Raw genomic sequence first — 12,952 nt, 5'->3', positions numbered from 1 at the left:
CTGCTGCTCCTGACCAAAGTGTAGGACAGACAGACAGATGGAGCGAGGGACTGTCACAGTCCTCAGACCTTGCTGCTATTTGGTTAAAGCAAAGACAGACAGGCTCATTCTAGATGTTTTTTTGTCCTCTGACAGTCTTGTCCTATTTCTTTTTTGATGGTCAGTGTTGTGGTGACATTCCCTGTTTGTCCTGTTGTTGACATTCCTCTCTTGTTGTCCTGAGCCTGGAGGTTTTCCATCCTACTCTTCCACCCTCTCGCCTCTCTACTATCAATTATGTTAACAGCAGCCTGAAGCTTCCTCCAAGCATGTTGCTCCATTTTGTGACAGGGAGCCTTTCTGCTGTTACTTTATGGCCTCCTGCTACATTATTGCACTGCACTGGTAATAGAGCTTACTCTCTATTCTACTCCAGGCTTTGCCCTGCAATCCAATTTGTCTTTCCAACACTAGGCATTTTCTGGTGACAATGAAGTATGTTTATGGCCGTGCTGATGTCATCACATTTCTGTTTGTCCCTCATCTCCCAGGGCACAGCTTACCGGAAAATGAATTATACAATACAATGGAAAGGATGGATGTTCTGCAGTCAACTTGAGGCCAATTTGCCCTAACATGACTTGGCTTATGTTTCTATCCGGCTATACAACTGAAGATGATCTGCCAGCATCCTTTAGAAATGATGTTTTCCTCCTTTTTCCACTCATGTTAATTATGTATTACCAGTAAGAAGCTGGTGGAGTCATGTGGTGTGTCAAGTTTACTCTTGATTGGCACAAGGGCCTAAAATAGCACATCAAGCATTCCTACACTAATTGTTAGTCATATTCGAGCCCCTATGCATTGTATAACCACGCACAATGTGAATCCACTGGAGAGCCTCAGCCTTGAATCATTCATTGATTTAAGTGAACAGCTCAGGCTGAAATATGTCAGGCAGGCAGTACTCATGCATACAGCCTTGGGCTTTGAGCCTCTCATCGGCACCGTGTGAAGCGACTGGTGTTGCACCTCTCTGTATGCATGGACAGTGTGTTTGAGCTGCTCAGCTGAAGGTATTTCTGTGCATTTGAAATATTTAGTCAGATCTTTTTTTTTTCATCATGATGGAAATTATGGTTAAAGGAAAGGTTCACATCTTCAAATTCATCATAGCCCCCCGAAAAGATCCCATCCTAATATGATTGCACAGTCCTCCTACTGTGTAAAAATACATTTTATAGTTCAGCAGAAGGTAATAAGTAGTAATGAGAGGTAATGAGATTAATATAATATAATATAATATAATATAATATAATATAATATAATATAATATATAATCTGCCAAGCATACATACATATATCTCTGATATATGTTTTAATGTGTAATGTTTCTTCCTTTTTTCTTATTTATTTAATTCAAGTAGTTCCTTACATTACCTGTTGGCCTGTTTTTTGTTCTCCCGTTAAATTTTTATTTCTCATACCCTGGAGGCTGGAGATCAATAAAGTCTTATCTTGGTTCAGATTTGTGGAACTTGTGCATTTATTGTGAAGTATTCCAGGGTTGGGTTCAGGCTTTTATTCTGAAGGCGTGTTGTCGCCGGCGGAAGTGGCGGATGTATGTCATGGCAGTAGGTCTGGTCTGAATCACTAGCCAAACTTTCAGTTTTCTTTGGACAGTGCTCATGGCGACGTTTTTCGGTGAAGTTTTGTCGGCGTATTCTCGGGCCGTGGAAGAAGAAGACGACGACGACGACCTCGATGAAAACGACGAAGACGAACAAATTCGCAGAGAGCTGGAGGAAAAGAGGTAAATAACGTTAGCCAGCTAGCATGCAGATGCAGGAAGCGATAAGTCAGAACGCATGGAAGTGTTACAGTAAATAAAGCAGTGACACTTCCAGTGAAATAAACAGTGAATTATCTTTTAACGGTGAATTTGAATGCTGCTCCCATCCTCGGATTTTAAAAACTGTTTTGAAGCACACGCCTCACTATTATAGACGTCTGTCGGCCATCATGACACATGAAATTGAAGACCGTTAGCATGGCAGTTCATACTGTCTATGCTCAAACAATATTACAGGTAAATTGCCGCACACCAATTCCTACACAGTAAACCTGGGGCTTTGGGGGCCCTGGGTGTCTGCCCACTTTGTCCAGTTGGTAATCCAGCCTTGACTACAGCTGTTAAACAAATAGAGTAAAAAGTAAAATTTTTCTATCTGAAATGAGTAGAACTAAAAGGTAGATAAAATGACAAACTGGAAATACTCACGTATAAAATACCTCCAAGTTGTTCCTAAGTGCAGTACATGAGTAAATGTACACCACTTGCTAGGGTGTTCTGGTTTTTGTGGCCATATGGTTTGAAGAGGATCTTTTATTATTATTTATTTATTTATTTATTATTTTCTTTTTAATAGAGATACAAAAATTAATACAGAAGTATGAAATTACAAGTATTTATCTTTTCTTTTTTTCTTTTTTTATCACTGGTCCATCTTCAGGGGAATTAAAGAGGGCCATGACAACAAGAACACCAAAAAGTGTCTCTGTATAGAAAATAATAATACTACTAGTTTAAATTGGAATAAGTAGACTATGCAGATAAATCTACTGTAGAAACCTGCATGGAAATACTTAATGTAAGAAACTAATGGTGATTACTTGGTTCCTTGTACTGGTCATTTTGTGCCACAGCCCTGCTGCATTTCTATTCTATTTCTATGTCTCTGATTGTGTTCAATAGAATTGAAATTTTAGTTGCACTGTTTTCCAAAACTATTCATACTGCTCTAACCGACATCACTGTTCATCAGGGAAGTTCATCTGCACTGGAGCCCTGAAGTCTCTGAATCGCTAAAATCCGGAAACAAATTGCAGTGCTCAGACTTCATCCTTGCTGTTGGACACAACGCTGCTAGTAAGTGGCTCTTGTATGCTACCTGTGATGAGTCCTTCAAACAGCACACTCAGTAATATTAAAGATCAATTGAAACATTAATGATCCCTGTGTGGAAATTGGAACATAGATGATTCCAGTGACAGTAGCGCTGCTTATGAGTAACAGCAAATTTCCAAGAATGTTTTTACTTTGGCTTTTAAAGATGCCAAGATGTGTAGCGATCATATGCTCACAATATGCACGTAATTTGTTCAACATAATCTCTAAAAGTAGCACATGAATAAACACTAAGATTTTAAACCTTCAACATTTATGGATTAAATGGTGATGTTTTTTTTTTTTTGTGTCTTAATCTCTCTGTGAATGTGTCTTTAATCAGTGTTGACATGTTTCTATTGATGATATTAGCATTAACTCGATATTAGCATTTGTTCCCTTTGGGATTTAAACAGTGTTAAACAGTTTAACATTTTGTTGAGTAAAGTTATTTTTGGATAGGGTTGGATTGGTAAAAATGTGATGATTTTGAATACAGCATTTTGATTTTACCAGGGGTGCAGGTGTTACAGTTGCAGTTAAATATCTAAAGAACATTAAAAGGCACCTATCAGTATTTTATATTACCAATAGATAATATATAAATAACTAACAACATAAGCATCTAACTAACTAAAATAACACCTTGTATATCATTTGTTTAATTTGTTCTTGAGCAGAAATGTAAAAAGGATAAGATACAACATGTAAATTATTCGGTTTTATAGGTGGTGGACATATATATTTTTTGAACTTAACAACAGAGTCAGCTAGCTCCTGCTTCCAGTGTTTATGCTTAGCTAAGCTAACCACATCTCGACTCCAACTTCATACTTAACACACAGACATGAGATTTATATAAAGCTGGAATGATTAGTTCATTAATCGATTAGTTCATCAACAGAAAATTAATATGCAACTATTTTGTTAATGGAAAAATTTTAATATTATTGATAATTGCTTTTTAAGCAAATAAAATATTTGCTGATTCTATCTTCTTAGAGGTGATAATTTAATGCATTCCTTTATCACCCATTATAATAAACTGAATATTTTTGGATATGGGACTGTTGATCAGATAGAAAGTTTTTATTATTTTCTGGCATTTTATAGACGTTTGATCAAAAAAAAAAAAAACGAAAATAATTCTTAGTTGCAGCTAATGATTGATGTTCATCATTTCACTCTTGGAAAATCAGAAGGAAAGAAAATAAGTGTAACTGTGAAAGTTGATTTACTCCTGTAACCTGTTAAACTATTTCCTATGCTGGGCTGCATGTATTTGTCTTGTGTAAAAGAATTAATTATGTATTTCCCAGCTGTGCCATGACACACATGGTTTTTCTCTTGTGATAATATGCACTGTTAGTGCTTATGTTCAGGTTCTGTTTGTTGATGCGCAGTTATTACAGACCTGTCACACAGCAGGAAAAGCACAGCTGTGGTTGCTAAGTCTGACGATGAGTCCGACCCATCTGGTTTGTCAGTAAACCAGCAGGATGTGGGCCTGGAGCGCCACACACACACTGTAAATGTAATGCAGCCAGCCATTAGTAATAGTAGGGCTACAGGGCTACAGCCCATTATTTAAATTTTTGGTTAATCTGCTAATTATTTTCTCAATTAATTACTTAGTTAATTAATTAATTAATTAATTTGTCTATAAACTGTCAGAAAATAGTGAATAAAGTCAATCACAATTTTGTAAAACACAAGTCTCAGATTGCTTGTTATGTATGACTAACACCTCTAAAACCCTAACATGTTCACTTCACCATAACACATCGCAAAGAAAAGCAGAAAATAATCATAGTTGAGAGGCTAAAACCAATGAATGTATGGCAGTTTTGCTAGAAAGAAATTTCTTGAGTATCAAAATAGTTGCCTACTAATTTTCTGTTGAAAATTAGTTTTCTGTTGTTTTTCTGTTTCTGTTGAACTATTCGATTAATCCATTCATTGTTTCTGCTCTAATTGATACAGTGGTTATATTAGTAGTAATAGTTACACTTTTTCATTGTCCACTATGACAAAAGGTCTATAACTTTAATGCAGGCCTGTCTGTCTCTTCAGATTTTATGTGATGACATGTTGGATAGAAAACAGCCATTAAAACATAAAAGTGTCACCATGTAAAATATGTAATCTATGAAAAGAAAAACGCACATTGCTGTTGTTGGACACTGAGAGGATCTGTCTTCACAGGGTTTCTGTCGGTGTACGTACTCGCCTCTGCAAACTGGCGTGCAGTGGGACATGCATCAGTGTGGAACGAGAGGAGCCGGGCTGTAACCGGGCAAACCAGCGAGGAGTCAGCATGTGTTTTCTACAGACACACGGACAACCCATCAGTGAGTGACACAACGAGCAAAATACCTGAGAACATCACTTCAAAATGTGTCTGCTATTAGTCCCACAGAAAGCACCAGGTTATTGTAAACTCAATAATCATTAAGTTTAATGTGTTTGCCCCTGACCACCTTATAACCCTATATCTTATATATAAAGAGAACATGGCTGTACTCAGATCATTGTCATGCTACATACAGGCAACAGATTAAAGGAAAAAGCTGCATACATTTATGTAGAAATATAAGGAATGCAGACAGAAACAATGCATTTGTTGAATCCATTTATATGATAGCACCAATCAAACACTATTTCAGTCTCAGGTCTACTGTATCTCATTTTATAAATGTTCACATCATGTATAACTGATGTGATAGAGTAGCGTTTGCACAGTGATGTATTTCAGGAATAAAACATGAAACCCCACTTCAGCTCTAAAAGTTGGAAAGTAGGCCATGACACACAAGATTAATGAGCCTTAGTAATCCGCCATCTCAGCGTTTCTCGGATAAACTGTCATAATACAGAGTTATAACCGACCAGTCTGATGCGTACAGAGGTATATGTGGTTATTTTCTGTCAGCATAGTGTCATTTGCATGTGGTTTAATCAACACAGTGAGCACCTGTGCGTGATAGCACTGTGCTGCTGAGGAAGCTTCAGGTTTATCCTTCAGATGGCTGCAGAGATTTAATGAGCTGAAGGAGAAGACTTTCATAAAATGTAAAGCAGCTGAGGACAGTGGATACTGTGACAGTCACCCATTTATTTATAGATTACTGATTTACTGAAATTCAGGTTATCGTAACCCTAATTTTTAAGGTTGATTTAAATGCACCTATAGGTTAGAGAGAGTGTGTGAGTGTTTCATGTATTTTTGGGGCATTTTTTTCTGTACTGACTGAAAATGCCCCTAGTATGGTATGCAGCTAACCCAACTAAGGCCCCACTAGTTGTGTTAAATTAAAATAGTTTAATTATATATTTAGATATCCATAGTTGTGATGCATTTCCTCCAAGTGTTTAGTTTTCCCTTGTTGACAAACTCACCAGATTGCCAGCTGAGTGACTTTGCAACTTGTGGCTGTCTCTCCTAGCATAACCTCACACAGTTTTCACCAAAATACAACACCTCTCTTTGTGCTACCTCATTTGAATGAAACTCTCACTGTCTCTCCTGTTTTGGGCGCTGCACTGCACTACATGAAAATACGACACAGACAGGCAAAGCGACTGTCAAGCTCAGAAAAAAAACAAACTGTTGGAGCGATGCTTGAGCTGTTCGTGACCCCCATGAAAATGGAACTTCCTCTCTTTGAGTTTAATTACACAGACAAACACAAGTATGTCTTTGATCCACAACTGTTGAATGAAAAGTCTTTTGCATTCTTTTCCCTGAAGGTTTTGATATGCCAAGCGACTTGCTACATTGCAGAAGACCAGCTTTTTCAGTGGACAGAAAAGGTACGTTTATGCAACAAAACCAGTTCGATGGCACTGTGATTAAATGATCATGTTATGCAGAGGAGATTAGGGCAGTTTCCCCTCCTCAGCCCGCAAACATACAGGATTTATAACCATGCACAGGTTTGTTTTCTTACATTCATGAGGCACAAGCAACTTGAGGACTTAACCACGATTAAATCATCCACATAATCATTGTCCTTTACATAATTTTTAGTGTTGCTCACACACACAGACTAATTGAGCTACTTCACTGTCAACAGCCTAATTCTCATTACATGAACACTCAGTGGCCACTTTATGAGGTACTCTCATACACCTGCTTGCAAATATCTAATTAGGCAATCATGTAGCAGCAACTCTGTGATGTGCATGCAGACGTTGTTGTTCAGACCAAACATCAGAATGGGGAAGAAATGTCATCTTAAGTGACTTTGAGCGTGGACTGATTGTTGGTGCGAGATGGTCTGGTTTGAGCGTCTCAGAAACTGCTGATCTCCTGAATTTTCACACAGTTTAGTGTTTACAGAAAATGGTGCAAGAAACAAAAAAACATCCAGCTCAGTCAACAAATCTGCAGCAATTGTGTGATGTTATCATGTCAACATGAGCCAGAATCTCTGCAACATATTTCTAACTACTTGTTGAATCCATGCCACCAAGAATGCAGGCTGCTCTGAGGGCAAAGAGGGGTCCTCTCAGTATAAGAAAGGTCTACCAAATAAAGTGATTACTGAGTTTACAGTAGTTATCTGTCAACTGGTAAACTTCATGCATATGTGTCTCTATGTGTCTTGTAGGTTTTTGACTGTCTGCAGCACAGAGAGCTGAATGTGACTGTGTTGTCAGACAGCTCTATGGCTGATTACAAGACAGCAGACTATCTGTGCACTAGCTCTGCTCCCTTCCTGCGCTCTCTGCACACCGGTACATTCAGTGGTCAGCCTGTCTGCCAGTCACTGGAGCAACCCAACATAATTACTGGACTTTCAGCTGCAGGTACTACTATTGTACACTTTCAGTTTCACCAATTCAGGTGTCTCAACTTCTCCAACTCACTTTGCTTGGTATCTGCTGGTTAGGTTTTTCTCTTTTTCTCTATCACACTTGTAAACACAAACACGCTTGTCTGTCATAGCTCTGCACGTTGTTCAGTTAGGTGTCACTTTTTAAATGTTTAATGTAAAGTTGTAATGTTTACAATTGTATTTGTTGTATACACAGTATGAAACAACATACATTTGTACCAAGCATGAACACAATTGGATCTTTTATCTATTGAATTGAACAGAATAATAAGAAGATAATGCAGCTTGTTTCAGGTCTCTCAGGGTTCTTTTTTTTCAGACACTTAGGGAAATTTAACATAAATAAACTACCTAGTGCCCTATAGAAAAACTGACCAGTTGAACTCACATTTAACCAGATGAAGTTAGACCCTGACATTACTCAATAATATTAAAATTGACAGTACATTTAAAAGTGTTCTTTATATTCAATGATAACAGCTACACAGTCAACATATTATGTTAATAATGACAAATTTCTGGTAAGTTTGACATCATACTGACAGATCTTCCCTGTAGCTAGTTAAGGTAACATTAGCTTCACAGACCAACCGGACGGACTGCTTCACAGTCTGAATCCTAGAAGTCTCAGTTCAGAGCTTTTAAGGTGTTAGCCTAAAATGACATTATGGTGTGCTTAAAAGTTTCAACAACAAGACAACCAATTAAAAAAAAAAAAAAGATTGGATTAGTGGACTTTGTTAATTCTGTGCATCATTGGCTCTTTTCCACCTTTACTAACAAAAGTCCTAGGTACCATGTGTTTGTCATTGTGGGCTCCTCCTCCAAGTTTGTAATGCCAGTAGAGGTTGTTGATATTGAAGCAAGACAACTTGAAGCAAGTTGAAAAGGGGTTTGGTAGTCTTCTTCTTTTCACTTACACACATCAAGAAAAGACATTACACTGCAGACCTTCTACTGGCTGTCATCAAAGCTTTCTATGAATTAATGAACCAAAACACTGAAGGTTAGAAATCCAGCTGTAGCCGGGTTTGATTCTCTACTCTTTATTTTGAAGTGTCCTTGAACCCCAAATTGCTCCTGATGTGTGTATGTGGGGAAAAAACTGTAACTGGCTTTGGAAAAAAGCATCTGCCAACTGAATGAAATGCAGCACCATTAGGCTCCCCACCACTCATTGAGAACACACAGTCTTGCATCCTGATTCAGTCATTTTCATGCAGGTGCACTTAAAGACATTGACAGTCCAATTAAATGGATGTATCATCAGGATAAAGAACTTGAGCCTTGGTCACTTAGGACTCACACCTCATGTCAAACTGTCTGGTCTTCTGTCATTGTGTAGTCATCAGATAACTTTGCATTCTTCTACTTTGTGCTGTTTCATCAGTACTGAACCACTGCCAGGTCCACCGAATCGCCACTGTTGTTTACCAGTGTTACAGTGATATCATTGGCCCTGACTCTGTCACCATGGAGACCTACAAGCCTGCACTAACCAAGCTTGGGAAGTCCATACAGGTGAGGTGCTTTTCTTTTTATATCTGAAGAGGCTTTCGAAAAGGTCAGAGTGGTCAGAAAGAGGAATAGAGCAGATGCTCCACTCATTTAAAGTTTGGCAGATATCTAAAGTGAATGAAAGATGCACACAATGACTAACATCTTGAAAGAATTGTCAACACTGAGTTGTGCTTCTGGTTCTTGGCTGGTGCCAGTGCCAGTTTGGCGCTGGTTCAGCTTGGAGAAAAATCCAGTCAGAGGAGGGATTCAGAACAGTAGTACGTCATTGTTGAATTTGTGAGGAAAGTGCTGTTATTAGCGCCGCACATAACAGAGTTAGCTCTGTGATTGGATGTTTCTTGGCCAAATGCACCTTGGGCATCATAGTTAATCTACTCCCATGACGTTTTTATGTACGATTGTACCATCAACTTTTTATTAAAAAAACAAATACTTTCAAATGCGGAGAGTTTTATGCCGAGCAAAATTGTAGAACTTCTCCAAACAGTGAATCATGGAACGTTGACAATGGAGAAAATGACCATTCATTCATCAAGTTTTGTTTTCATATCACAGATTGAGTTGTGGCCAGAACTGTAACAAGCTTTGACACATAGTGCAATAATCCTGCTCTTCCTATTATGTAGCACCTTAGGAGTCGCGAGCAGCCATGATCAAGGGGTCAGGGCTTTAGGGGGAAGTCTCATTTTCAGCAAATGATGCAATATGTATCAGATGAATTCATCAACATCCTCAATAATCATAAAATAAATTATATTTATGTTGCACTTTTTCGAAACAAAGTTAAAGGCGTTCAAAGAAGCTATTTGTAAGTTTTGCTATTGCTACATAGCCAATGTTCATTCCTTTACTTGCCAAGAGTTGTCTCCAGTGTCTGGAAAGCAACTCAAAAGTCTTTTCTTCCACTAAAGTTAGCATGCTAATCAGCTAGCCACGGCCCAGTTAGACTGTCTTGTCACTTTCCAATACCAGTTACTGTATGCCCTGAAGAGGTAGCGCTGCTCAGAGTCCATATTATAACCTCTTGCATTGTAAATGCAATGACGCTTGCTAAGACTGGTAAGTAAACAGCTGTTAATGCTAATGCTGACTATGCTGCAATTGCAAAACTTAGAAATAGCTCCTTTAAACACAAAACCACTATGTAAAATATAGTTGGCAACACCTACTGATGCATGCTCTTGCAACTGCCCAACGTACACAGGTTAGTATGTGCGACTTGCCTCTACATCAGTTCATTTGATCTCATGGAAGTCCAGAGTTTTCAGAGTACTTGAACGCTACCCAATGTGGTGATGGGGAAATGACTGAGGCCTTATTAAATCACTATTAATACATACCTGAAGTGTTATCCCATTAAACTGATTTTTAAGATTTTAATCCCTTGCATTTTTTTCTCTCCTCAGTTGGCATCGTCTCCAAGCACAGACGTCCTTCGTAAGTTTGTCAAAACCACCGACATCCAGAGTAATCTTTATATCTGAAAATGGCCATTTTGCACACTGAGCGGTGCAAATTAATTCTATTTTCCTCTCATAAAATACTGTCATTTTTTAATAAAGAAATTAAGTAAACAAAGCCTTTCTTTAGTGGTTTAATGTTTTACATAACTGTTCTACTGAATTTATACTGATATCCCTCCATCAATGAGAGGTCCTATTATTTTCTAAAGCAAGGGGAATTATGTACCTTTACCATCGAACACTTTGGTCCAGAGTGAAATGTCAATTATTGGATGCATTGCTATGAAATGCAGTAGGATAAACTGTATAACGTGTGGCACCACCAACAGATCAACATTTTGAACTTTGGTTTAAGACCAAATACCTACAAAACTAATTGAATTCCAAGGCTTTTAGTCTTTCTTTTTTTTTTCTGAATATGAAATTAAATGTCTTATACTGATCACCTATCATATTCTGCAAACAGGAAGACAGATCTTGTCACATAAATGACATAATTTTGTTGATATTACATATTCTTACTGTCAACAGATCCATGTAAAGACCAAAACCAAAACAATAAATGTATCCTGTCTGTGTCATCGAAGGCCTGACACAGTATATCTTATTCCTTTGTGATATAGAGCTCAGTTGTTGTCAACAAACTATTACAAACACATCAGTGAGACACATCATTACGTTGGATGACATGCTTTGCAGATTCAACCACACAAACTCCATCTTTCTGCTATAAACTTATTAGAGCATAAAATGTGTATCCATCTGCAGCTGAAAGAAGTCCTGAACAAATGCACTCTTCACTCCTGTTTGAGTCATGTTTGCTGAAAACTAGTATCTGGCTGTTTTAGAAACATATATTGCCTCTTTGACCTGGTTTTTAAGATTTGTATGTTCAGTATGAACAAATGGCCTGGGGTCAGAAGTCAAAAAGTGTTAAGAGATGGACCAACATTTGGTGTTTTCATGGGATTTGTCAAAAAATCCCCAAAACAAAAATACAGAATATCACCAGCCTTATCCTTTTTAGAATGACGCACATTGAGAATTTCCTGTCTCTGGTGTTACATTTAAATTATGTGTTGTGTTAGCATCACTGATATTCAGGAGGACTATTCAGCATAGGAATGGAAAGCATTTTATCAGTATACATACCTAATATTTCAGTTGTGTTCATGTTTCTAGTTCTAGTGATCTCCAGCCAGCTACAATACAGTGAGGTATTGTGGCAATAATGAACCCAGAGTAGTACAAAGACAGTACACCTGAATAGTCTGTCTCTCCCCATTCAGCTGAGTGTCAACTCTGAGGGCCATCTTTTGAGTCCACTAGTGGTTACAGTGCAGTCTGTTATTACAGGTTTGCCATTGCATAAGGTTTACAAAAGGTGTAGAGCACGCACATCCAATACTTTGATTCAAATGTAAAGGACAAAAAATAATTATCAAGAAGAAACTATTAAAAAAATACATAGAAAAAGTAAAAAAATAATATTACTACCCAGTGTGAAGATCTTTTGTCTGACTTTTACCTTCAATGAGCAAGGATCAAACGGGTCAGGCACAAAAAGAGGTGGAAAAAAGTACAAAAGTATTGGAAAAATAAAGTTAAAATACCAAAAATAAAAATACTCATTACGCAGAATGGTCAATTTCAGAATCATATGATATTATTGGATTATAATACGCATTAATGTGTGCATCACTTTAACAGTGCAGCTGGTAGAGGAGCTGATTTTAATGACTATATACTGCTGGGTATTTTGTGCGTTTGTGCAAAGTCCTATTTATATCTATAACAATACATAATTTATTAGTTTATTATATGTTATTTTATTCATCTATCTGTAAAGTAACTACTGTTGCCAGTTAAATGTGTAGTGCAGTAAAAAACAATGTTTCACTGAAATGTAGTTGAGTAGAAGTAGGCATACAAAGTAACAGAAAATGGAAATACTAAAGGAAAGTACAAGTACCTTAAATCTGTACTTAAGTACAGTACTTGAGTACTTTGTTACATTCTACCACTGGTATTCACGAGTCAAAACATTGACAAGTTCAGTGGAGCTTGTTCACACCACAGAGCCAAACTGTAGACACAACAAAAACAAAAAATTACCTAAACAAATGAACTAATAAAGACAAAACAAAACATAACAAAAAAATTAAATAAATCAATTATGGTTGTGCTCTGTGAGAAACCCC

At 37.5% G+C, this 12,952-nt stretch overlaps 1 protein-coding gene across 1 annotated transcript; it reads left to right on the top strand.

The window, feature by feature from the left end:
* Positions 1-1,590: 1,590 nt before the first annotated feature.
* psmg1 (proteasome assembly chaperone 1) lies at positions 1,591-10,866 on the top strand. The gene is made up of 7 exons (XM_022762474.1): positions 1,591-1,792; positions 2,805-2,908; positions 5,132-5,277; positions 6,677-6,739; positions 7,540-7,738; positions 9,158-9,288; positions 10,695-10,866. The coding sequence occupies exons 1-7, from the start codon at positions 1,668-1,670 to the stop codon at positions 10,770-10,772; spliced, it is 846 nt and encodes a 281-aa protein (XP_022618195.1). The 5' UTR covers positions 1,591-1,667; the 3' UTR covers positions 10,773-10,866.
* The last annotated feature ends 2,086 nt before the right edge of the window (positions 10,867-12,952 follow it).

Source organism: Seriola dumerili, unplaced genomic scaffold (genome assembly GCF_002260705.1).
Source record: "Seriola dumerili isolate Sdu_G_001 unplaced genomic scaffold, Sdu_1.0 BDQW01000449.1, whole genome shotgun sequence".
Taxonomy (NCBI): Eukaryota; Metazoa; Chordata; class Actinopteri; order Carangiformes; family Carangidae; genus Seriola; species Seriola dumerili.
The sequence above is the reverse complement of the archived record's forward strand: the minus strand, read 5'-3'. Positions and strand labels throughout refer to the sequence as shown.